The sequence below is a fragment of the Zootoca vivipara genome, chromosome 7 (assembly GCF_965207765.1).
Source record: "Zootoca vivipara chromosome 7, rZooViv2.hap1.1, whole genome shotgun sequence".
Classification (NCBI taxonomy): Eukaryota; Metazoa; Chordata; class Lepidosauria; order Squamata; family Lacertidae; genus Zootoca; species Zootoca vivipara.
In genome coordinates, this window is record NC_142590.1 from 42,963,607 (window position 1) to 42,990,177 (window position 26,571).

Consider the following 26,571-nt stretch of genomic DNA (forward strand, 5'->3'; position numbering starts at 1 on the left):
ATATACTTACTCTCTGTAAACATTAATCTGAGTTTTATTGTATGGAAGTATAATTATTTATTTAATGGGTTGTCATGTCACAGATTGCACAGCTAATTCCCAAACCTCTGATCGTAGGAGCTAAGAAGTACAAGATTTATGCAGGAGAAAACAAAATAAAAACACAGAAATTCTGCAAATTTGTCTGGAGCTATGGAGCAGGGTAAGGGGGCTTCAGCTTTTTCCATGGGACATTCTGCCAATCAAAAATCACTTCCCAAGGATATATGCAGTGCTATTTTTCTAGAAAAAGAGGTGCTGGAACTCACTATGAACCACCTCCCTTGTTTTCTTAGAATGGCAATGGTGAGGTGCCGGAACTGAGTTCCTGTGAGTTCCCTCAGAAAAAAAGCCCTGGATATATGGAACCAGGGGGTCCTTCAGGTATCCTGGGTCCAAGTTGTTTGGGGCCCTGTAATTTAATGCAAGAACTTTGAACTTGGTCCAGTGGTGTATGGGTATCCAGTGAAAGCTTTTAAGCCCTGGAGTTATGTGCTGGCTGTAGTCTGTCCCCACCATCAGTCTAGCTGCAGCATTATGCACCAGCTGAGAGAATTTCCAGATCAGGAGCAATGGTAATCTCAGAGATGTCAACAGGATTCCCTGGGCCTGGTACATTGTATGTGGATTGGCCCCCCTGCTGCTTCGTATGTATCTATATTAACGTAACCTAGCCCCCCTCACAGGGCTGCTGCAAATATAGAAGCAGGTAGGGGAGGAAAATGTACACAACCTTGAGCTGCTGGGTAGAAAAACAAGTTACAGATATGCCACACAGTTCATAGATGTACTATGGAATCAAACATGCCACCATGCCCCTGGCAATTGAAGGGACCAGGGCCAAGTGATGTCTTGACTTGTTCTTACTGATGGTGCCTTAGATCAGGGATAGGCAAACTCGGCCCTCCAGGTGTTTTTGGCCTACAACTCCCATGATCCCTAGCTAACAGGACCAGTGGTCAGGAATGATAGGAATTGGAGTCCCAAAACATCTGGAGGGCCGAGTTTGCCTATGCTTGGCTTAGATGGTCATTGGAACAATTGAATAATAATAATTATTATTATTATTATTAATTTTATTTTTATAAAGCATTTTATTAAATTTTCCAATTAAAGCGCATTTAAGACAATACACAAAACAAACAAACATTAAAAAATACAATACTACACAAACATCAATCTTTTTAACAATTCTTTCCAAATCTCTCAATCTCAATGCTCTGCCGAGCTTGACTTCCCTCCCTCCCCTCATTTGGTTTTCTATTCAGTTCTTATATCACAGTTCCTTTATACCTTATTATACATTATTATTTATACCCTGCCCATCTGGCTGGGTTCCCCCAGCTACTCTGGGCGGCTTCCAACAAAATATTAAAATCCATCCATCAAACATTAAAAGCTTCCCTAAACAGGGCTGCCTTGAGATGCCTTCTAAAAGTCTGGTAATTGTTGTTCTCTTTGACCTCTGGTGGGAGGGCATTCCACAGGGTGGTTTGCCACTACCGAGAAGGCCCTCTGTAACTTGGCTTCTCGTAGCGAGGGAACCGCCAGAAGGCCCTCGGTGCTGGACCTCAGTGTCTGGGCAGAACGATGGGGGTGGAGACGCTCCTTCAGGTCAGAAGTCATGTCTGATGCTACCTAAAGAGGAATGGTTCAATAATGTCTCGGATATAGCCCTATCTGAATGTCTTACACAACAGAGATGAGTGCTGAGAGAGGTGAAGCAAAGAAATATTGGCTCAAGGAAGTCTGAGTTGGTTTTTTATTTTATTTCCTTTATTAGTAAGGACACAAAATTGTCAGGTCCCACCAATATCCATGCTTCACTGGGGGGGGGGGTCACACAATACAACTCTTCTAAGATAATTTAACCATTTGCTGTCATCTGTACTAGGTATTATTATAATCTGTGTCTGTAACTGGATTCTAGGGCCGGCTCTACGGCCAGGCTGGGTGGCGCAGGGCGCCATGGCGCCGGCCCGCCAGGGCGGGGCGCCACGCAGCTGCTCCCGCCCGCCCGCTGGCTGCTCCGCCGCGCAGCACTAAGCACTGCGCGCTAAGCCCACCCGCCCGTCGCGCCAAACTGGGCGGCGGGGGGCGGCGGAGGGATCCGTCGCACCTCGGCGCCAGGGCGCCAAAGGTGCTTAAGACGGCCCTGCTGGATTCTGTTATGCATGTTTACTTGAAGTTGTTCAACACCATGGCTGCTTCTCATAGAGGCTTTTGTTGCTTGCTTGCTTGCTTGCTTAATATCTTACCCTTCCTCCCAATGGAACTGAGGGAGGCAAACACTCAAGCAATTTTTAAAATTCAAACACATGGGGGGATTCCAATACAAGTGCAGGCTAGGAAAGATTTCTACTTAAAAGGCTTGTTGGAAGAGGAAGGTCTTTGGCAGGTGCTGAAAAACATCAGGGGTGGCACTTGCCTAAATTGTGGGGGGAAGCTATAGCAGCTGTTTCAATTGGTATCATATCTCTTTAAATGTATACAGTCAAACTTCGGTCGTCGAACGTAATCTGTTCAGGAATCCCATTAGGCTTCCAAAACATTCGACAACTGAGGAACGGCTTCCGATTGGTTACAAGAGCTTCCTGCACTCAAGCGGAAGTCGTGTCAGATATTTGGCTTCCGAAAAATCTTTGAAAGCCAGAGCATTTATTGATAGGTTTTTGGCGTTCAGGAGCAGAAACGTTTGAAAATGGAGCCGTTCGAGAGCCGAGGTTTGGCTGTAATATGTTTCTCCTGATCTACCAAATAGCGATAAAGATAACACATCTTAGCAGCTCCACAAGTTTTATTATTTACAAGAGTCATGTTCTGTGGTTGACAGAGAATCTATGTAAGCTTCTTTAAATATAAATGTATCCCATTCCAAGAGCGCATGATGAGCTGAGGTTTCTCAAGGGGAGGATTAGCAGGATCTGGTGCAACTTGGAAGCGCAGCAAAGTCAGAGCAACCGCCAGTTTCAACTCCATCATAGCAAACTGTTGCCCAATGCAATTCCTGAGGAAGAAAAAACATTCAAGCTGAAACTTGAACAGCCCCATAATAATTTTTATTTAGTATTTCATGTCATAAGAATCACATATAAGCACCGCCCCACTTACACGGGGGGGGGGTGTGGCCTGCATGCATAAGGTGCAGAGCCCCCTCTAAACACCTTTACTGTTACTCTCTCTTCAATCCATACCAAAAAATACGGTATCAGGAGCTGGCAGGAGGCTGAAGGACACACAGGAAAGCAGCAGCTACATCAGCTGTTAGACAGAGAGGCTGGGCAGCGCAAATAACAACAACAACAACAACAACAACAGGAAAGTGTTGCAGAAGCTATAGAAGTAATGGAGAAATTTGGCCAATTGGCAGGATTCAAATTAAATAGACAAAAAACCAAGGTTATGGCAATGAATATGACGAAAGAAGAAAAACAGGAATTACAGTTAAAACATGGACTCGACGTGGCTAAAAAGGTAAAATATCTGGGAATATGGATGACAGCAAAGAATATTAATCTTTATAGTGATAATTACGAACAAGTATGGAAGGAAACAAAGAAAGACCTGGAAAGATGGACTAATATGAAAATGTCATTCTTAGGAAGAATCGCAACAATAAAGATGAATGTATTACCTAAGATGTTATTCCTATTTCAAACTATACCTGTGGTTAAAGGTACGAGGCAATTCCAAGAGTGGCAAAAGATTTTATCAAGATTTGTCTGGCAGGGGAAAAAACCTAGAATAAAACATAAAATTTTGGTAGATAAGAAAGAAAGAGGTGGATTCGCCCTGCCAGACTTGAGACTTTATTATGAAGCGTCTTGTATCTGTTGGATAAAAGAATGGATAACTCTAGAGAATACGGACTTGTTAGATTTGGAAGGTTTTAACAATAGATTTGGATGGCATGCATATTTATGTTATGACAAAAAGAAATCACATACCGGGTTTACGAATCATGTGATAAGAAGATCTCTGTACGAGGTGTGGGAAAGAAATAAAAGGCTGTTAGAGACTAAAACACCCTGGTGGGTCTCACCAGCAGAGGTATTAACAGTTAAGAAAGTAAATATGGAGAAGAGGCGGGCCACGTATGAGGAAATCTTGATGAAAACTGAAAAAGGATGGAGTTTAAAACCTTTTGAGGACATTAAAGGAGTGTTAACAGGATGGATAGAATACCATCAAATAAATGATGTGCTTAAAGAAGATAGAAAAATAGGTTTTGAGGATAAAAGATCCAAATTTCAAATAGAAGTGCTAGAAGGCAAAACAAAGCTTTTGGCAAAGATGTATGATTTGTTGTTGGAGTGGTATACAAAAGATGAGTTGACAAAAGAAGTGATGATTAAATGGGCAAAAGATTTGGGGCATAATATTGAATATGATGCGTGGTTGAAATTATGGAATCAAACTTTAAGATTTACAGCATGTACTGCCTTGAAAGAAAATGTATATAAGATGATGTACAGATGGTATTTAACTCCAGTTAAATTAGCTAAAATGTATAGAATGAGTGACAAAAGTTGCTGGAAATGTAAAGAGAAAGATGGTGAATTTTATCATATGTGGTGGACATGCGAAAAAGTTAAAAGATTTTGGGAAAGTTTATATAACGAATTGAAAAAGATGTTTAGATATACTTTTCCAAAAAAACCAGAAGCATTTTTGTTAGGAATAATGGGAGGAGAGATTAGAAAAGAAGATCAAACACTGTTTATGTATGCAACAACCGCAGCTAGGACTTTGTTAGCCCAAAAATGGAAATTACAGGAATTACCTACAATTGTGGAGTGGCAGACAAAAATGATGGACTATGCTGAACTTGCTAGATTGACATGCAAGATTCGTGACCAGGGGGAGACAAGGTTTCAAAAGGACTGGAGTAAATATGTGGACTATATGGAGAAAAACTGTAGATCATTAAAAACTCTCGCAGGATTAAAATAAACCTTACGAATTGACCAATATGTCAAAAAAGGAACTGCAAAAAAGGGAATTAACAAGAAACCCGCATGAAGGGAGGGGGGGAAGTCATAGCTCGGCGGAGCAAGGTAAAAGATGTGAATATAAGATTTTGTATAAAAGATTGGTTTTGTTAATTTGTTGAATTTGGAAAATTGGAATAAAATGTATTTAAAAAACAACAACAACAACAACAACAACAACAACAACAATCTATTATTTATACCCCGCCCATCTGGCTGGGATTCCCCAGCCACTCTGGGTGGCTTCCAACAGAAATATTAGAATACACTAATTTCTTAAAGATTAAAAGCTTCCCTAAACAGGGCTGCCTTCAGATGTCCTCTGAAAGTCTGGTAGTTATTTTTCTTGTTGACATCTGGTGGGAGGGCGTTCCACAGGGCGGGTGCCACTACTGAGAAGGCCCTCTGCCTGGTTCCCTGTAACTTGGCTTCTCGCAGCGAGGGAACTGCCAGAAGGCCCTCAGCGCTGGACCTCAGTGTCCGGACAGAGTGATGGAGGTGGAGACGCTCCTTCAGGTATACTGGACCGAGGCCTTGCTGCACCTCTGGCCTCTTTGGGGCTTCCTCTGCCCTCACTGAGGGTCTCCTCATGAACTATGAGGACTCCACACCTCTCTCCTGCCATTTCCAGGCATGAATTGGATTATTTAATGATCTCCCGGTACTTCGCATATGGGGAGTCACCCATTCTGCTTGATTGTAGAAATAAATCTCAAAGTGGTTTACATACAAGATAAAACATTTTGGTGTGGGGTGGGAATACTTCTAGAGAAGCCTTTGCCAATCTCAGCTGCCCTACAGCCATTTTGAACCTCAGCTCCTCTCAGCTCCAGCCAGCAAATTCGTGCTGATGGGAACTGTTTTGCCAGCTTGGCAAAACCTGTTCTAAAGCAATGGGGCGTTTCCATAGAGGGCTTAAATAAAGAAGAATTTGGCTTCTGGTGCAAGATTCCTGATCCTCAGTTATGACCATCTAAGTCTTTACAATACTCCATTCACACTAACCACATTTTGAGTTTATTTTTAATCTTTAATCTTGTTGTCATCACAGGCGGAATATATCCACAGAAAAACTATTTCTTAAGGATCCATGAATCCGTGTATTAAGCACAATAGTATGCTAAATTAAGAGCAAGATCTGTGGTGTGTTCAGAAAACTGCTTCACTATGGATGCATTCAATCCATAGAAAAACCCCCACATGGATTACCCTGGACTTGGGGGCAGAAACGACCCAAACGAGTGTGGATTGGTCCTAAAGCCTCAGTAAACAGAACACTCACACAGGGACCCCTTTGTAAGGGGGGAAAGCTAATCTTTCTGGAACAAACCTTCTGTCCCATGGAAGAGGGCTGTTCCATTCTCCTTGTCACAATATCAGTGAGAACCACACACAGGCAAGCAGCAACCCATAATTCTGAGGATGAACTTCACTCATCCATCATATGAATCAAGTTTTGCTTTGGGCTGACTGTCTTTCTTCTTGCTTCTGTCTATTTTCAGTGAACAACTTCACATCATTAGTTGTATTACCTGGGTCCAGCAGCAAATGGCAAAAATGCATAGGAATGTCTTTGAGATGAATTATCGGGTGAAAACCTTAGAGGATCAAACACCTGAAAGAGAGCAAGACTGTAGTTATCAGCAGCTTGCATCCGAAACAAGCTGCTTCACACATGCATGCTCATCGCTGGATTACTGCAATATCAAGTGATGTTGCACAAGTGAATCATGGGTACAACATCACAAGAGGAGCTTTCACTCTTGTAAAGCACAGTGGTTTCACTGAGGTCACTTCATGCATTCAGATGCCAGACTTCAGAGACAGAATTCAAGTGATGTACATGTATATGTGGGATAGCCTTCAGTTTGGCAACAGGGATGTACACAGACATGTAGAAAGTTGCCGGGGGTTGGACCCATCACATACCGCATCTCAAGCTTGTACTCTGAGCTACAGCCCTTCCTCATTATCCAAACGCCCCTGATTTGTCATCAATGTCTCTTTATCCCAGGGTTATCGTCATCTATTCCAGTGGCTTCTCCATACTACTTTCTACTATCCCACAATAGTAGCAACCCAGTAAGATGTGTATAAACAGTAAACTTATCATTATGGAATGGGACGTCCCTATTTTTATCAGACAAATGTTGGAGGGTATGTCAACATTAGGCTGTGAAATGCTAAGTTGTCCCAAGTTGCAGCAAATTTTCATGCCCCAACTCTTCCCATTTTGCACAATTCTCAAGGGATTCCCCGTCAAAAAGTGGGGTACAATACCAGAAGCCCAGATCCTAGAGCACCCCCAAATTCTCCACCTCATACATAAGGAATTGATCAACTGTACATTTATCTCGTTTTGCATGCAACACTGCTGTGGTACTGTGATTCTAAGTGCACATCCATGCTATACATTTAAAACATATTCTGTGCACAGTCAAAGCACATGATTACCCCCAAAGAATCCTGGGAGCTGTAGTATATTAAGGGTGCTAGAAATGGAAGCTCCGTGAAGCAGGAACAACTGTTCTTATTATTCTTGGGGGAGGAGTCACCTGCTTTCAGTGTGCAATAAACATGCTTTAAATGTGCATCCAGCATGCTCTAAACCAATGACCGAACAATGCTCCAGAGCATAAGTACCTGAGGATCCTTCCACACTTCAGGATTTTTGTGAAGAACATAAATATTCAGGGATATCAAAGCACCTGTTAAGGAGAGGAGAGAAATACCTGATTAGTAAATGGAAGACAGAACACATCACAAAGTTGTGTTTTCAGTGCTGCATTGCTGGATTGCAGAAAGACTCCAGGGAAGGATTGCTTAAGATGCAGCTGTTATGGCATCCCAATGTATTTTGTGGCATTTGTTTTTGAGTTACATGCATGTAGGTTACAATGCCTTAGTGGGGGTTTGAGTCTGCTTTCATGAAGAATGGTCATTCTCTGAGGTGACAAAAGAGTTTTGCCAGAACTCATGGAACAGATAGATTAAGCTGGAAGTCCTCGGGGTGAGTTTATATTTCATTTTTATTTATTTTGTCATTCCCAGACCACAGCCAGTTTTACAAACAGCCTCCGAAGTGGTGCATAGTTTAATATGTAAATATATCTGCAGAGGAAGATATGAAGATGCCTTGTCCTGGCATTGGCTTGTCGAATTCAAACTTGTCTTCAGTGAGGCAAGGATTCTAGCCAGCCCTACTTTGAAATTTGGACATGGTATACTTAAAAGCCTGACAGAGGATGTGTATTCCCCACACATGGATTTTTCCTATTCAGCTTCGAAGTTCTTCATGTTGTAGTTTAATGCAGTTGCCCTAGTAACATCTCGAATCTTGTGCCTTGCCTCTTTAGTTCCAGTGTCCTAACACAAAGAACTTTTGTAGTACAATTTCTAAGCCTCTCAACAACTTTTAGGGGCACATGACTCCAAAGTCAGATAGAGAATTATATCCTTCAAGGCAACTGAGCAAGTCAACTCTTATCACATCTTGCCAGATACTTGTCACAAAACTCACAATCAGAACACCATTGCCACTCTTTCAGTTCCCATCCTTCATGTCTGTCACGGAAAATGCTGTGAAATATAATCAAACATATATGCCAATAAAGGTGTTGTGATTGTGATTATGATAATCAAACATAACGAAGCAGACCTGCAGGCAATGTCTTTCCATCAGCAAATGTGACTGGTTTGTTGAGCTCTCGGTACACTTGAGGAACAGGAGGATAAACACGGAGGCTTTCCTTAATACACATTGTAGTGTAAGTCATCTTACTAAGGTCATCCCTGGGACAAACAAACAAACAAACAAACAAACTGTGAGGAAGATTCGCAAGTGACAAAAAGACAAAAATACTACACAGACAGTGGAGTCGAATATTAAAAGAAGTGACAAAAAAGGAGATTTGAGCATCCTTGCATATTCTGCATTTATACTTGCAGTGAAATAACTGGAGAGAAACTTGAATATGAGACACATGTACCTCTCACAAAAGAAAAACAGATAGTGGAGCAAAGGACGTTCTCACCAGCGCAGAGTCTCTCGCTCTCCAAGAATCTCCTTTATCTCCTCCCTGCATTTTTGCTGGTGCTCTGGATTCTGGGCCATGGCATATAAGAGCCAGGAAATCCCACTGGTGGTGGTGTCATGACCCTCAAAGAGGAAAGTGTCCACCTCAGAACGTATGTCTTCATCAGATAATCCCTCACCATTTACATCCTGAAAAATGGAGTATGATCAAGGTCAAAAGCCGTGGAAGACTTTTTCCGTCACATGCAGCCACTTGCCTCCTTCATGGGATTAGGAAGCCACTCTGGAAGCCCTTTATGGCTGGGCAGGGAGATAGAAACACTGTAAACCAATGTATCTAAGGGACAGGACTATTGGTTGCATATGTGCATATATCCCTTATCTGGAAATACATGATGTGGATTTTACTCACCCTGGCACAGAGAAGAATATCCAGAAAGTCTAGATATCTCTTCTTTTGGATCTTCTCAAGTTCCCGTTCATCTTTAAGGAGTGCCTTTCTTTCCCTAATCACCTTTTCTGTGTCAAAAAAGTAATAAATCTAATAATTTCCCCAAACAGTTGTCATGACATTCACTGCTTCAAAGTAATTTTCTGTATGTTACTAACTTTAAAAGGATGAGGAAATTCCCATAGTGGAACAGGACTTAAGGGTGAAATCTACACACATATAAAAAACATTCTGAAAATGCTTCTTTTAACAATATTTTTAAAAAATACATTGAATTTTCCATAAGGCTCGCCATCACCATCTAGTGTCGCATTGTATATTGCACTTTAAATGTTTTCTTTGCAGCTGTATAACTGAGTCCAAGGTTAGGAGTCTTAGGACTGTTCCATATCCTGGTGTAACCTGCTCAAACAAATATTTGCAAACAAATATTTGCAAACATTGCTATTTAACTTTGGATGTGACATTTTGAGTTTGAAATGTAAAACCTTAACCTTAAAATTGGAAACTCGCATACTTTAGACTTGCTAGTGTCTTTTGATTGACTTGATTTTGTCAGAAATCATATATGAAACCTCACGTTATCAACTGTCAAATATTCTTTTTTTTAAAAAAAAAGTCTACACATCAGTTTATTTTGGGTGGCATTTAACTAAGCCATTCTCAGAGCAAACACAGGGTTTTAGGCTGTCCAGTGGGACTTAACTGAAGGGCAGGGACAGCCAGAGCAGAAAGTGGGGGCAGACCAATTTTTGCACCATCCTGTAGCTGGCGCAGTGATCAGGCCAGAAGCTGTTACATGATAGCAGTGAGGAGAGCCTGGGAGCCAACAGATCCCAGGCTAGCTCAGTCCCTCCCTGTCCCTGGAATACTCCCCCCCCCATTTGGGGGCTTTTCACTGGTTGCCACAAGTGGGGTTCCCACCAGTAACACTTCTGCCCGCCCACCCATTCAATGTCTGGAAGGAGAAGCTCTGTGCCAGCAGAGTAATGCTGGCATCACTCTACAGGTGAAAGCTGGCAAAGGTTGGCAGGGCTGGGTGAAGGGGCTCAATCCAACCCCCACCCATGGGAAGCAAAGGCTGTGTGGATTGCATCCTTAGCTGAATACTGCCCACTTTTCATTCATTCATTCAATGTCGATACCTGCCCTTCAGTAAACATAAGGGTTGCCATATGTCCGGAATACGTCGTTAGTGTAGATTTTGGCGGATTTCGTTAAAAATAGCTCAAAAACGTTGTCTAAAAAAAAAAGCTCAACAACTTCTGTGTCTGGATTTTTGAAATATGGCCACACTACCTGAATCCCTTACAACAAAATGTTTAAAATACAATATGCAATAATCAGAAACCAGCAATAATCAATAAAAGACAGCAATTGAGACATCCTTACATAAAGGCAGCATAAAATAGTTTATGGTCCAGATTTACAACACAGGTAAAAAAAATGTGAGTGAATAAAAAAGATCTTCTGGTATTGAAAAGACTGTAATGCAGGTGCCAGGCGAGTCTCTCTGGGGAGACTATTCCATAGCTGAAGTACCCCTGCTGAAAAATCAAGGGTTTAGAAACCCTTGAGAGGCACCAGAATTGCTCAGCATCCCCACCCCCACCCCCCCAGGAGAGCCCAGGTTGACTTTCTGCAGATTAAATTTTGCAGTTGGGTTCTGCCTGGCAGCTGGGTCTCCATGCCCTTGGGGTGTTATCGCACAAGCCTAACCATATCTGCTCAGAAGTAAGATCCATTTAATTCAATAAGGTTTACTCCCAGGTAAGTGGGGTTAGGCTTGCTGCCTTGGCTATGTACATACAGGTGTAGATCCCTCCACTGAAGAGAAGAACCGAAGGAAATAAATACCTGTGTGTCGATGGGCTATTCTGCAAGCCTTGAAGAAACGGTATCCATGAGGACAGAGGTGATAGATTAGATCATTGTGATAGAGAAATGTCTGTATTCTTTCCTGCATCAAACAACTGAGGTCACTAATTGCTTGGACATATGTATTCTTACTAGAGGAGTCAAAGAAAGAGTTTAATTGAGATGTGATTATTTTTAACAGGCACAATACAAAGCAATGTAGTTTGTTTATCACACTCTAACCCCACCTATCCTCCAAGAAATAGATAGTCTTTCCCACCATCACCATTTTATACTCACAACAACCTTCTGAGGCAAATTAGTCTGAGAGAGCAAATTATCGTGGCCGAGCCCTAGCCTGCTAGCACAACTGCAAGCCTTCTTGGTGGATATTGATTAGTTAGACCATGGGTAGGCAAACTAAGGCCAGGGGGCCAGATTCGGCCCAATCGGCTTCTAAAGCCGGCCCGCGGATTGTCTGGGAATCAGCGTATTTTTACATGAGTAGAATTTGTGATTTAATTTAAAATGCATCTCTGGGTTATTTGTGGGGCATAGGAATTTGTTCAATTTTTTTCTTCAAAATATAGACAAGGTCTGAGGGACAGTGGACCGGCCCCCTGCTGAAAAAGTTTGATGACCCCTGAGTTAGACCCATTCCACTCTGGATTGTAACATGGGACGTGTGAGAGACCGCCCATAGACCTGGAAAGAACAGGTGCAGGGGTTTCAAGCAGTTTCTGTGCCCTGATGCTCACGTGAATTGGTTCTCACTAGACAATGATTTATACTAAAAGTGATCCCACCACCACCCAAATTGTTCTGTGGTTCATTTATAAACTGGAGTTAATTTTTCCCTTGTACTATAAATCTTTTCTCTCTCTCTCTCTCCCTCCCTCTATCTCCCCCCCTCCCAGTTCTCATGATACCTGTCAAGCTGGCAATTGCTTCGATAACTGAAGATACACTTCAGCATGCTGTCCAGTGTCATAGACCCAACATGCTGGAAAATATCCAGTGATTTATCTTCTGAGATCAGCCTTTCCCATTTATCCTAATGTAAGAGAGAAAGGTTTCACACATCAAAAGGAAATTTCTCAGATGATTAGATTTCTGGCATCCATATGCCACACATGCTGCTAGACCACATGGAGAATGAGCAGGGCACACTGTCCATTTCTTTATTTAGTACATTTACAATTCACGGTAAAAAACATTTAGTCAGATCATTAGACACCCGGGGGATTTCCCCTACAACCACAAATACCACAAAATCCCTTGTTGCAATTATAGATTGGAGAGAGAACTTGGCAATCATCTCAACGGCAGTGGAGCAATCAGATTTGGGTGATTATGATCTTGTACTAATCAACCTAGGGACCCAGGTGGCACTGTGGTTAAACCACTGAGCCTAGGGCTTGCTGATCAGAAGGTCGGCGGTTCGAATCCCTGTGACGGAGTGAGCTCCCGTTGCTTGGTCCCAGCTCCTGCCAACCTAGCAGTTCGAAAGCACGTCAAAATGCAAGTAGATAAATAGGAACCGCTACAGCGGGAAGGTAAACGGCGTTTCCATGTGCTGCTCTGGTTTGCCAGAAGTGGCTTTGTCATGCTGGCCACATGACCTGGAAGCTATACACCGGCTCCCTCGGCCAATAATGCGAGATGAGCGCGCAACCCCAGAGTCGGTCACGACTGGACCTAATGGTCAGGGGTCCCTTTACCTTTTTTTACTAACCAACCTAGCATGTGTAGTAAGCAATGAATTCTTATTTTTATATACTGTGGTATCATGGTTTCCATTTCTTTCTAATGTGGAAGCCCTTTAAATCTTTGATGATCAAATTCCAATCAGTTATAGGTGGCTATCAGGGGTGCCAACTTGAATAAAATATGGGGGGTAAGCCCCGCCCCACATAATTGATCACATGATACACCATCTAAATGGCAATGCCCATCAACCTGGGGTGTATGGCCCCCTTAAATATTTTATATATGCAACATACAACATACATATGATCAGTTAGTGAGTTAATAGATTATGTTTATGGCACAAGTAAGGATCGCAGTTGGTGACCCTGTTGTGGTGTTGTTGGTGGTATGTGTGTTTTGCCTGTATTTTTAACACTATGTCTAAATATAATTCCATGAGACCCATTTCCTTTGTTAGGCAGATTTCTGGATGACAATGAGAGCTATTTGAGAATCAATGTTTGTGCTTGCATGAGGTACTCAGCTTGGGGGTAGTGGTGACACTCATCCTCTAGCTCAGGCATAGGCAACCTCGGCTCTCCAGATGTTTTGGGACTATAATTCCTATCATCCCTGACCACTGGTCCTGTTAGTTAGGGATCATGGGAGTTGTAGTCCCAAAACATCTGGAGGGCCGAGGTTGCCTATGCCTGCTCTAGCTAAGGGAAGGGGGGTGTTTGGAAGAGGCAGAGGCAAAGCTATGAATTTGTTGAAGGCAGAGTCCCTTTAGGGTGATCTGACATGGAGCCACATATATGGTACCTTGTAGGACTGTCACATTGCTTTCCCTGATGCTTTACTTATGTGTTTGAAAATAAAGCAATGCTTGAATCCTCTAATAGTACTAGCCCAAGACATTTTTGCTGAATGAAATAGAACTCTAGAATCCCAAGCCAAACCTCAGGGCCAATACTAAAGAGCTACAAATTCATGTCTTCATCTCACCATCAGGGTGATGCCTGAAGCAGGTACATTCATCTTGCTGCATGAAAGTGCTGGGCTTGTACTCCATCATCCAAAGGAAATCAAGGCTCAGAGGAGTACAACAAGATGGTTTAAGTTTGTGAATAAGCTATGAGTAGGAACAACATTTCTGATCAAGGTTGGTACCTGGGCACAAAGTGTAATTGCCATGCTGGAATAGTTTGACCCAGTGCTTTTTTTCCTTAAAAAAGTGTTTTGACTCAAGAAAATCACCATTTTATAGTTCAAAGTGGGGAAAAAAAATAGGGTAAATGGACAAAAGTACAAAGATTCACAGAATGTTTAGGGGTATGCATACCCCTGCGTCCCCCCAGAAAAAAGCACTAGTTTAACCACAATACTATTGGCTTAGATCTTCTATTAGATATAAGAGAGAGGTGAGATTTTTGGGGTTTTTAAAGCCCTTACCAGCATCACTTTGGTGGAATCGACCATCAGTGCCACGTACGACTTTAAAATATCACTGTGAAATGCCGGAGTCAACAGACGTCGGTGCTGGAACCATTTGGGCCCATCTAATACCAGTAGCCCTTTCCCTAATGTGGAATGAAAAAGCTAGTCAAATCTCATTTTTGTTAGTAATCTCTGCAGAACATGTCTGAACAGAGGCACGCTAATAAGATTTAAAATTCCATGCCAAACCCCATCTAATCCTGCAACTGATACTCTCAATAAATGACATACAGAGATTGTTGGCATTAATGCGGTTCATCATGTTGATCTCCACCCTGCTACCACAAAGAATTCAACCTTGGCAGTTTCTGGAATCGCAGAACAAAGGAGTGGCACAAATGAAAGGAGATACAGCAGTCGTGATGACAGACTTTAACACAGGAAACAAACTTTAATAGGAATTGGATCTTTGGTTGTATTGTAGTAGGGGCTTCAGTCTGAACAGGGCATTATTATACAAGATACTTAGCATAATGGTTAGTGACATGCACTGCAACCTTATCCAAAGGGCCCGAGGAGCTGCTCATACATTGTCTTCCCAAGAAGATTACTCCGTTCTTCAGAATAGATGCCAGTGGTCTAACACAAACAAAACTTAATGCATAAATGGAATGTGAAAAGCTGCCCTTCCCCTAATGAGGTCAGCCAAGGGACAGAAAGTCCAATGAGAAACGACTAATTTGCTTGAAAGAGCAATAAGAGCTTGAATCCCCTTGGCACTTCTGAGGTATGTTGCTGTCACATACATTAAATGCAAGGACCAATGCAATAATAAGTTGTACATATTCACAGCAGTGACCGAAGGAGGAATGACTGCTGGGAGGGGCGCAGAAAGAAGTCATGCCATTGTACACGTGCCTCAGCACAACCGGACATCTTCATCTGCCCCAGCTGCAACAGAACATGTCTCTCCTCTATTGGTCTCTACAGCCACAGCAGGCTCTGTATCTCCAACAGTTTGGCTTCATCCCCAAAGGCCAGTGTCTCCCGAGACAGATGAATCCCAATCAACGTTTCTCTTATTTGGCTGTTCTTTGGAACTCGGTGTTCAGATTTTATCATATAGGTTGATAGTATGTCATGGGTAGAGTACATCACATGAGGGAACTCCTTGTTCACATTTAATCAGGGATAGCACCACAAGAAGAATCCCTAAGTTAAGTTAATTCATCTAACTTTGGGGTCCCTAGTGTGGCAGCTGTGGTCACTATGGGCCCATTGGTGCCTGCTAGAGCTCCCTCACCATCCCATACTTGCTTGCTTTTTCTTTTCCTTTTTTAAGTAATAACCTCCCCACCCTTCACCCTTTTCTTTGTGTGTTTCTTGTTTTAGGCTGTGTGCAAGTCATTTTAAGGTTGTTCTTTTCTTTTTGGAGGGACTGTTCTGAGCATCTTCAAATTTTTCTTTTGTGAAATGGGTATTTGGGGGGCACTCTCTACCAGTTCCTTAGATTTCCACATGTGCCCCAGGGCCTAAAGAAGTTGGAGATTCCTGATCAAAATGTAATAACCAAAAGCATACTTACCGATCCATGGGAGAAAAAAATTGTAGAAATCAAGAGCCTTCGGATCTGCAACATTCAAAAAGGATGAGTGCATTGAACAATGCAGAAAAAGAGAGCAGGATATATATATATATATAATCTCGGTGGGTCTATTCTGAGTATGGCTAACATTGGTTGGATACAACCATTAGCGGACAAGTAGCACAGGGAAAGCATAGCAAAATGGAATAATGGACACAAAATGCTGAGGGCTGGCTAAACTAGTAGAAATATTTTTATTTTTATTTAAGTAACTCTTACGAAACGGCAAAAAAATTAAAATATTATCATGGGGAAATGGTGTCTTATTATTGCCTTTCTCGCTTTTGTTGTTGTAGTTTCATTTCCCCCTCTTATCTATATGTTGTTGTTGTTGTCCTTAAAAACAAAAACACCCACACAAACATATAATTTACAATTAGTACCCCTCCAACTTAACATTCTATTTTTGGTTGCTTTCTAAATATCATGTTGACACACACACTGCATTAATGATGTTGACTAAGGATATGGCTTTTTTTAAAGTGCACACACATGATGCTGATCATGATGCTCTTGTACATCTATTTTCATCACAAGGTGGACAAGCATCAGAGCCAGAAGTAGGGAGTTCTTCTTCCAGAAACACTGACTCATTTTCCTCTTCCACACTCATACATTATCTCCTCCCTCTCTCACACACACTCAAGATACTGTACATGCTGTCCTAAGTGTTGTAGGCATATGCCACACATGCAATTCCAAGAATAAATAGGGAGAATGAAAGGCTGTGTCCAGATCTTTAACAATGTTTCCCCCTCCCTTTGCATCTCCTCAGTGAAATGAGGAGAGAGAAACATCGCTAAAGATAAACAGAAAACTTTTCTCCTTTCCTCTCCTACAAAACTTCCATACTGAGATATGAAGGCATAAAAAATGTTGTTGCTGGCTCTTCAGGAAATACATAGAGGCAATGTTTCCCTTCCCTTCCAACTATCTCCATGCTGATATGAGGAGGAGGAAATGTCATCGATTGATCTCCACACTGAAGATCACCCCTTTTCCTCCAATAATCTGAAATGTAGGCTCCAATAAACAATCTATGTTCTATCTCTTTTTTCCACCTTTCATCTCTGGCTTTCAATCCCTTTCCACATTTAAATATGTCTCTGTTACATTCCTGAGTTCATTTTGGACTTTTACCATCAAGCATAGCTGCCAAGTCTCCCGCTGAAAAATGCGGGTTCAGCAGCAGCGCAGCACCGGAAGTCGCTTCTATGCATGTCTGGACATGCGTAGAAGCAACTTCCGGTGCTGGCACTGCCTGATTTCCGGTGCCCATTTCTTACCTGCCAGGGAGGCTCCATTTTGGGTCCTGGCACCGCCTGATTTCCAGTGCCCATGTCCAGACATATCCGGACATGCATAGAAGCAACTTCCTGTGCCGCTCTGCCCGATTTTTCGGTGCCCAGGCATGGGCAGAGTGGCACCGCAAGTCGCTTCTACGCATGTCTGGACATGTCTGGACATGGGCACCAGAAATCGGACGGTGCCAGGACCCAAAATGGAGCCTCCCTGGCATGTAGGAAATCCGGGAGATTTACAGGGTTTTTCCCAATCCGGGCTGCCAGCGGGAAACGGTTTAAAATATGGGGGTTCCCCAGGTAAGTTTGGGCTTGCTGCAAGTTTAAGGCAAGTTTAACAAGTAAAAACCTGCAAGATAGTATGAGAAAATATGATAGTAAGTGCAAAACACAGAGACTAACACTCAGAATGATTCAAAGAAGTGACATGGTTATGGCTTCCTCTGAACAACGAGCTCTTTCTGGAGCTTCAGCACCATGTGCAACCACTGTATCTCAGAGGTAATTTCCCCCTCAATCTCAATCAATTACCATTTGTGAGGCAAGTTAACATTTGCTATCTCACATATAATTTGATAGTGATACTTGAAATACTTTTCGCACCTTCCTGGGTTTCCTGGGCTAAAATGGCTGTTGGTTTAGTTTGGTTTGGTTTGGTTTGGTTTACAATATGGTTGTGGCATCTGCTTCACATGCAGAAGGTCCCATGTTCAATCCTTGGCATCTCCAGTTAGGACTGAGAGAGACCTAAGTCTGAGACCCTGGAGAACCACTGACAGTCAATGTAGACAATGCTGAGCTAGATGGGCCAATGGTCTTACTCAGTATAAGAAGCTTCGGGTGGCGCTGTGGGTTAAACCACAGAGCCTAGGGCTTGCCAATCAGAAGGTCGGTGGTTCAAATCCCCGCGACAGGGTGAGCTCCCGTTGCTTGGTCCCAGCTCCTGCCAACCTAGCAGTTCGAAAGCACGTCAAAGTGCAAGTAGATAAATAGGAACCGCTACAGCGGGAAGGTAAACGGCGTTTCTGTGTGCTGCTCTGGTTCGCCAGAAGCGGCTTTGTCATGCTGGCCACATGACCTGGAAGCTGTATGCCAGCTCCCTCGGCCAATAACATGAGATGAGCGCCACAACCCCAGAGTCGGTCACAACTGGACCTAATGGTCAGGGGTCCCTTTACCTTTACCTATGTTTCTACAGCTAAGCTCTTACAACATAACAGTGATGAGAAACCTGGGCTGCTCCAGATGTTGGAATACAACTCCCATCATCCCTGACCATTGGACATGTTGGCTGGGGCTGATGGCAATGGAAGTCCAAGAACATCTGCAGGGCCACATGTTCCCCATCAGTACATATTAGCTACCAAATCATAGAATCATAGAATCATAGAATCATAGAGTTGGAAGAGACCACAAGGGCCATCCAGTCCAACCCCCTGCCAAGCAGGAAACACCATCAAAGCATTCCTGACAGATGGCTGTCAAGCCTCTGCTTAAAGACCTCCAAAGAAGGAGACTCCACCACACTCCTTGGCAGCAAATTCCACTGCCGAACAGCTCTTACTGTCAGGAAGTTCTTCCTAATGTTTAGGTGGAATTTTCTTTCTTGTAGTTTGAATCCGTTGCTCCGTGTCCGCTTCTCTGGAGCAGCAGAAAACAACCTTTCTCCCTCCTCTATATGACATCCTTTTATATATTTGAACATGGTTATCATATCACCCCTTAACCTTCTCTTCTCCAGGCTAAACATACCCAGCTCTCTAAGCCGTTCCTCATAAGGCATCGTTTCCAGGCCTTTGACCATTTTGGTTGCCCTCCTCTGGACACGTTCCAGCTTATCAGTATCCTTCTTGAACTGTGGTGCCCAGAACTGGACACAGTACTCCAGGTGAGGTCTGACCAGAGCAGAATACAGTGGTACTATTACTTCCCTTGATCTAGATGCTATACTCCTATTGATGCAGCCCAGAATTGCATTGGCTTTTTTAGCTGCTGCATCACACTGCTGACTCATGTCAAGTTTGTGGTCTACCAAGACTCCTAGATCCTTTTCACATGTACTGCTCTCAAGCCAGGTGTCTCCCATCCTGTATTTGTGCCTTTCATTTTTTTTGCCCAAGTGTAGTACTTTACATTTCTCCTTGTTAAAATTCATCTTGTTTGCTTTGGCCCAGTTGTCTAATCTGTTAAGGTCATTCTGAAGTGTGATCCTGTCCTCTGGGGTGTTAGCCACCCCTCCCAATTTGGTGTCATCTGCAAACTTGCTCAGGATGCCCTCAAGCCCATCATCCAAGTCATTGATAAAGATGTTGAACAAGACTGGGCCCAAGACAGAACCCTGTGGCACCCCACTAGTCACTACTCTCCAGGATGAGGAGGAGCCATTGATGAGCACCCTTTGGGTTCGGTCAGTAAGCCAGTTACAAATCCACTGAATGGTAGCATTGTCTAGCCCACATTTTACCAGCTTCTTTACAAGAATATCATGGGGCACCTTGTCAAAGGCCTTGCTGAAATCAAGATAGGCTACATCCACAGCGTTCCCTTCATCTACCAGGCTTGTAATTCTGTCAAAAAATGAGATCAGATTAGTCTGACATGACTTATTTTTCAGGAACCCATGCTGACTTTTAGTGATCACAGAGTTTCTTTCTAGGTGCTCACAGACTGTTTGCTTAATGATCTGCTCTAGAATCTTTCCTGGTATTGATGTCAGGCTGACTGGGCGGTAATTGTTTGGGTCCTCTCTTTTCCCCTTTTTGAAAATAGGGACAACATTTGCCCTCCTCCAGTCTGCTGGAACTTCGCCTGTTCTCCAGGAATTTTCAAAGATTATTGCCAGTGGTTCTGAAATCACCTCTGCCAGTTCTTTTAATACTCTTGGATGTAGTTCATCTGGCCCTGGAGACTTGAATACATCTAAACTAGCCAAGTATTCTTGTACTACCTCCTTACTTATTCTGGGCTGTGTTTCCCCTGCTGAATCATCTGCTCCATATTCTTCAGGTCGGGCGTTGTTTTCTTTCTTGGAGAAGACTGAGGCAAAGAAGGCATTGAGGAGTTCTGCCCTTTCTCTGTCCCCTGTTTGCATTTCACCATCTTCTCCTCTGAGTGACCCCACTGTTTCCTTGTTTTTCCTTTTGCTACGGACATACCCATAAAAGCCCTTTTTGTTGCTTTTAACCTCTCTAGCGAGCCTGAGTTCATTCTGTGCTTTAGCTTTTCTGACTTTGTCTCTACACGTGCTGGCTATATGTTTGAATTCCTCTCTGGAGATTTCCCCCCTTTTCCATTTTTTGTACATATCCCTTTTAAATCTTAACTCAGTCAAAAGTTCTTTAGATAGCCAGCCTGGCTTCTTTAGGCACCTTCCATGTTTCCGTCTCATTGGTATTGCCTGAAGTTGTGCTTTTAATATCTCCCTTTTAACAAACTCCCAACCATCATGAACTCCCTTCCCTTTTAGTATTACTGTCCATGGGATTTCACCCAGCGTTTCCCTAAGTTTTCTGAAGTCGGCTTTCTTAAAGTCTAGAATTTGGACCTTAGTATGCTTGGTTGCTCCTTTCCGCTGGATAATAAACTCCAGAAGAGCATGGTCACTCCCACCTAATGATCCTGCCACTTCTACCCCACTAACCAAGTCATCACTATTGGTTAGGACCAGATCTAAAATGGCTGATCCTCTTGTTGCTTCTCCCACTTTCTGGACAATGAAGTTGTCTGCAAGGCCAGTGAGGAATCTGTTCGACCTTATGCTCTTGGCTGAGTTTGACATCCAACAAATATCAGGATAGTTGAAATCCCCCATTACTACTATCTCACTTCCTTTGGAATGCTTGGCCATCTGTTCCAGGAAGGCATCATCTGTGTCCTCAGTTTGGCTTGGGGATCTATAGTAAACTCCCACAATGAGATCACTGTTGTTTTTCTCTCCCTTAATTTTGACCCAGATACTCTCAATTTGGCTTTGAAGTTTTAATTCCTGGATCTCTTCACAGGTATACATATCCCTAACATATAAAGCTACTCCTCCTCCTTTCCTGTTTGGTCTATTTCTCTTAAATAGATTGTATCCCTCTATTACTACATTCCAGTCATGAGACTCATCCCACCAGGTTTCAGTGATGCCTATTATGTCATATTTAGTTTGCTGTACCAAGAGCTCAAGTTCATCTTGTTTATTTCCCATGCTCTGTGCATTAGTATACAGACATTGAAGACCGTTGATCATTCCCCCATGTCTCTTATTTAAGAATATTTTCGTCCCACCACTAGGTCTGCATGCTGCTTGCTCCATTTGGTCCTTGACATTTGGATGATCATCTTCAGCATTCGATAGACTCCTACCTTCAGGACCACTGTCTCCCTCCCCCCCATAAGTCAGTTTAAAGCCCTCCTGATGAGGTTTTTGAGTTTTGTGGCAAAAACATTCCTCCCAACTTTTGTGAGGTGCAGTCCATCACTTGCCAGAAGTCCATCTTCAAGAAACTGCAGACCGTGATCTAGGAATCCAAACCGTTCCTGTTTGCACCATTTGCGAAGCCAGTTGTTCACTTCCCCTATTTTTCCCTCTCTCCCTGGGCCATGTCGTTCAACTGGAAGGACAGAAGAGATGACAATTTGTGCATCTAATTGCTTCAACTTCCTGCCCAGAGCCTCATAATCATTTTTGATCTTCTGTAAGCTATGGCTTGCAGTGTCATTGGTTCCCACATGCACCAAAAGGAAGGGGTATTTGTCGGTGGGTTTTATGATTCCTTGCAGCCGTTCTGTTACATCTTTGATCTTGGCCCCAGGTAGACAGCACACCTCTCGAGACATCTTGTCAGGCCCACAGATCACTGCTTCTGTACCCCTCAGTAGGGAATCCCCTATCACCACTACACGCCTCTTCATAGGCTTGGTTGGGATTCTTCCATGTGCTGTCCCTTCCAAGGTTACCTGCATATTCCCGGAGGACTGACTTTGCTGCTCGTCTTCATATTCCTCATCAACTGTGATGAGGGAGAGATCCTCAGGTGGAGTCTGTTCCTCGTCTTCCATGAGCACTTCAAAACGGTTGTGTAATTCTAAGCACTCAGAGCGATCCCTGGGCCTCCTACTTCTATGAGTCACGTTCCTCCATACATCTGGCTGCTGTGTTGGGGAACTGACCTCCTCCTCAGGGAGATCCCCTGTCTCCTCCTTGGTGCAGACAGTGTGCTCTGCTGCATCCAAGAAAAGCTCCAGCTCTTTAATTCTCTGGAGCGTAGATACACGCCCCTGAAGCTGCTGCACCTTCTCTTCCAGAAGGGCAACCTTGTTTTCTAGTAGGGCAACCAACTTGCAATTGTTGCACGTGTAGCTACCCACATCCTTTGGCAAGAAAACAAACATTGCACAGGAATTGCAGGTGACAACGGTTGTTCCCTCCACCTCCATCTTGAAAACCTTGAAAACCTTGAAGTCAAGGGGGAAAGAGGAAGAGGCCTAGGTTTCCCCTAACAAACGTGTGAGACTTGCTGCCCTAGATCAAAAAGATGGGACAAACTGCGCGCGCCGCTAGGCGCGCGCCGCTGCACTCCAAGCTCTGACTAGCTCCGCCCACAGCTAATCACCTGTCCCTCCTGACTCACACTTCTAGGTGAAAGGTCACAGCCAGAAACAAACAAGGTCACAGCCAGAAACAAACACCCACACAAGCCTGGACAGTCACCCAAATCCAAGAGGCAGCAGCCCTAGAAAACCAGCACAAGCACACAAACAAGTAAGAAAACAAAAAAGCACACAAACTTACTAACACACAGCCCCAAAAGACAAAGCCACAAAACCTACAGAGTGTCTCCCAAGCTCAGCTCACCTTCTGCTCCTTCCTCAGTCTCTGCACTCCAAGCTCTGACTAGCTCCGCCCACAGCTAATCACCTGTCCCTCCTGACTCACACTTCTAGGTGAAAGGTCACAGCCAGAAACAAACAAGGTCACAGCCAGAAACAAACACCCACACAAGCCTGGACAGTCACCCAAATCCAAGAGGCAGCAGCCCTAGAAAACCAGCACAAGCACACAAACAAGTAAGAAAACAAAAAAGCACACAAACTTACTAACACACAGCCCCAAAAGACAAAGCCACAAAACCTACAGAGTGTCTCCCAAGCTCAGCTCACCTTCTGCTCCTTCCTCAGTCTCTGCACTCCAAGCTCTGACTAGCTCCGCCCACAGCTAATCACCTGTCCCTCCTGACTCACACTTCTAGGTGAAAGGTCACAGCCAGAAACAAACAAGGTCACAGCCAGAAACAAACACCCACACAAGCCTGGACAGTCACCCAAATCCAAGAGGCAGCAGCCCTAGAAAACCAGCACAAGCACACAAACAAGTAAGAAAACAAAAAAGCACACAAACTTACTAACACACAGCCCCAAAAGACAAAGCCACAAAACCTACAGAGTGTCTCCCAAGCTCAGCTCACCTTCTGCTCCTTCCTCAGTCTCTGACACTGAGTGTACAGATAGGAGATGTAAAGGTATTGCCTTAAAATGGACCATTTTGTTACCTCCTCTGCTGTATACAGCCTTGGCGTAATCTGGATGGTAGATATTGAGAAACCCCAAGAAAGCTCCAAACCACAAGGAATGGCCGTTGGGATATCTCTCCGACCATGACACCATTGTGGAAAGTTCTCCAATTCGACCGAGCTGTGGCAATTGGGGACAAAAATCAAATCAATGCTATTATAGTCAACTAGGTGTGGGCTTCCCACTCTCCAGGCCATCTCAGGGTCTTAAGTCAGCCTGATAAACATTACATATAAAGATGGTCTCAGAAGCTTTACACTGGTATAACCAATTGTACCCAGCCTATATCCACCTAAAATATCATGGTGTAACAAACAAGTTTTTTAGTTTTCCAAAGTCTTTGATCAGGCATGAGATGAAGCTGATTCCTAATTCCCTATATCTGATGCAGATCTGCATGAGCAATCAGAACAAGGAAGCACATATGTTTTTAGACCCCTAAACAAGTTTTGGGCTACTGCATAACATAGATCTCCATTTCCTTGGAGATTCAGCCTTCTCTCTGATCAGAAACATTTCAAGCCTGCTTTAAAGCACAAAGTCCCCAGGCCATTGGGGATCTCTCACTCCACAATAAGCATTGGGCTGCTTCATAGCATGCTTATCAGATACCTTCCAAAACTATCCCCTTAATCCTGTAATTTGTACCCCATTTAGGTTTCTCTCCTAAACCTAGTACTTTCCCCAAAACAGCAACAGCCTGGAAGCAACCTCAGTGTGATGGCGACATATCCCTGTGTTAGAATCTAATCACCAAATTCCTATAATGTGAGAAATGGCTGATTTAAGGTAGTGTATGGGTGGGTTGAATAGGAAGTGGGTGCTGAACCAGAAGGCGACAGCACCATGGCTAGGGACAAGCAGCTTCTGGGGTAAAGTACAGATAGGCACTTCTAACATTCGTTTCATGTCTGCCTCTCTGTACGTGAAATTACATCCTGCTTTATAGGAATCTAGCTCACATTCTAACACATAGGTCATGGCACCACAATGTCTAGTTTGTGCCCTTTGCCACTCGCATCGTAGTCGCTCATGAAAAGTCTGATGTACCAGCAATGGCAACAGCACTACATTTGTTTGGCACAAAACATTACAATCACTCACTTTTTTTTCCTGAGTTCTACTAGATTGGGTGAAGAAGTCCTACCTCATTGGTGTGTCCATAAAACCAATGCTTCGGTGGCCCTGGGAAGCTCTCCAAAGATCTGCTCAGCTTTTGCCTCCTTTGGCATAGCCGGATGACTTTCAGGAGCACGCTGACCAGACAGAAGGTAGCAGCTGCATAAAAAAACAGGTAAAGGTTTAACCCCAGTCCAGGCAAGGCGAGTTGCATTTTGCTCAGTATGAATTCCCTGGAAGCAGCTTCTGGGTCTCTTGGTTGAAGTATGACTGGATGCAGCTCATATGCAATCCTGTAGTAATGCTATACAGTATATGAAACAAAAAGGTGGGAACACCTTAGATATCATATTTCATCAGGCTGGCATGAAGTGCAACACCACTTCCAAAGTGAGCAAACAAACGAAGGGAGAAAAACAGGGGTGGAGACCAGCATTTTACCGATTATGCTATAAATAATATCACTACAGCTCAGCTGATTAACCTGAATTAATCTGTAAGCCTTTATAAAGCAAGGGCCCTTGGTGGCTATGCCTAAAGTATGTAATCTCAGCCACTGAATCAGACAAGAGCTAATTGCAAAAGCCTTCTGTTTGCTTTTAGGGTTCAAGCTGGCGGATAAACGATCCATTGTGATCTGAGGCTTTGCAGCGTGAATGAGCTAAGCAATGTAAGGTGCAAGAGGCTGATCTCTACTCTTGTCATTTACTGTGCCTCCCTCCACCCAAGAATCAGATTGGGTGGGTGTTGGAGTGCGGTTGCAAAGGATACAGGTGCATCCATCAGTTAGGGCTGAACTCAGCAACATTGCCTTACAAGTACATGCCTATGTTCTACCTTCAATGTCAGAGGCATTAATATTTCAGGGGCAATGCCTCTGTAATCCCATTCATAATGGGTTCAACCTACCTACCTGGTCAAATGAATAATCTGCCAATTTAGCCTTCTTTTTGTCTGGATTGAGTTTCAGTTTATTGGCCCTCAGGCAGCCTATCAGTGGCTCCATTGCAAAAGAGACATGGAACTGGATATCATCTGTATATCGATGACACCTCACTTAGATTTCTGACCTCTTCCAATGGCTTCATGCAAATATTGAAAAGCATGGGAGACAAAAATAGAACCCCATGGAACTTCATAGCAAGAGATCGAACACATTACCACTTTCTGAAACTGGACAAGGAAGTGGGAATAGAACCACTGAAGACAGTATTTCCAGTTCCCAAACCAGCCAATATATCAAGAAGGAATGAAAGCTGATGAGAGATCAAGGAGAATTTTCAGGGCCACATGCCCCCTCTTTCTCTCCTGGATACTGTAAGTCATTCATCAGAGCAGCTAAAGCAGTTTCTGTGCTGAACTAAGACTGATATAAATCTAGATTACCAGGTTCATCCAGCAGTTTTACACAGGGTTGACAGGTCTGAGGATGTAAACGAAAATTACAG

General features: G+C 43.4%; 1 protein-coding gene across 1 annotated transcript; it reads right to left on the reverse strand.

Moving 5' to 3' along the window:
* Positions 1–1,123: 1,123 nt before the first annotated feature.
* LOC118088116 (cytochrome P450 4B1) lies at positions 1,124–25,430 on the reverse strand. Its single transcript, XM_035121278.3, has 12 exons — positions 25,152–25,430; positions 23,983–24,124; positions 16,086–16,130; positions 14,516–14,643; positions 12,304–12,428; positions 11,375–11,526; positions 9,479–9,585; positions 9,065–9,255; positions 8,689–8,822; positions 7,674–7,738; positions 6,563–6,645; positions 1,124–3,046 (listed from the first exon to the last, which is right to left on the reverse strand). The coding sequence occupies exons 1-12, from the start codon at positions 25,335–25,337 to the stop codon at positions 2,878–2,880; spliced, it is 1,527 nt and encodes a 508-aa protein (XP_034977169.1). The 5' UTR covers positions 25,338–25,430; the 3' UTR covers positions 1,124–2,877.
* Positions 25,431–26,571: the final 1,141 nt, after the last annotated feature.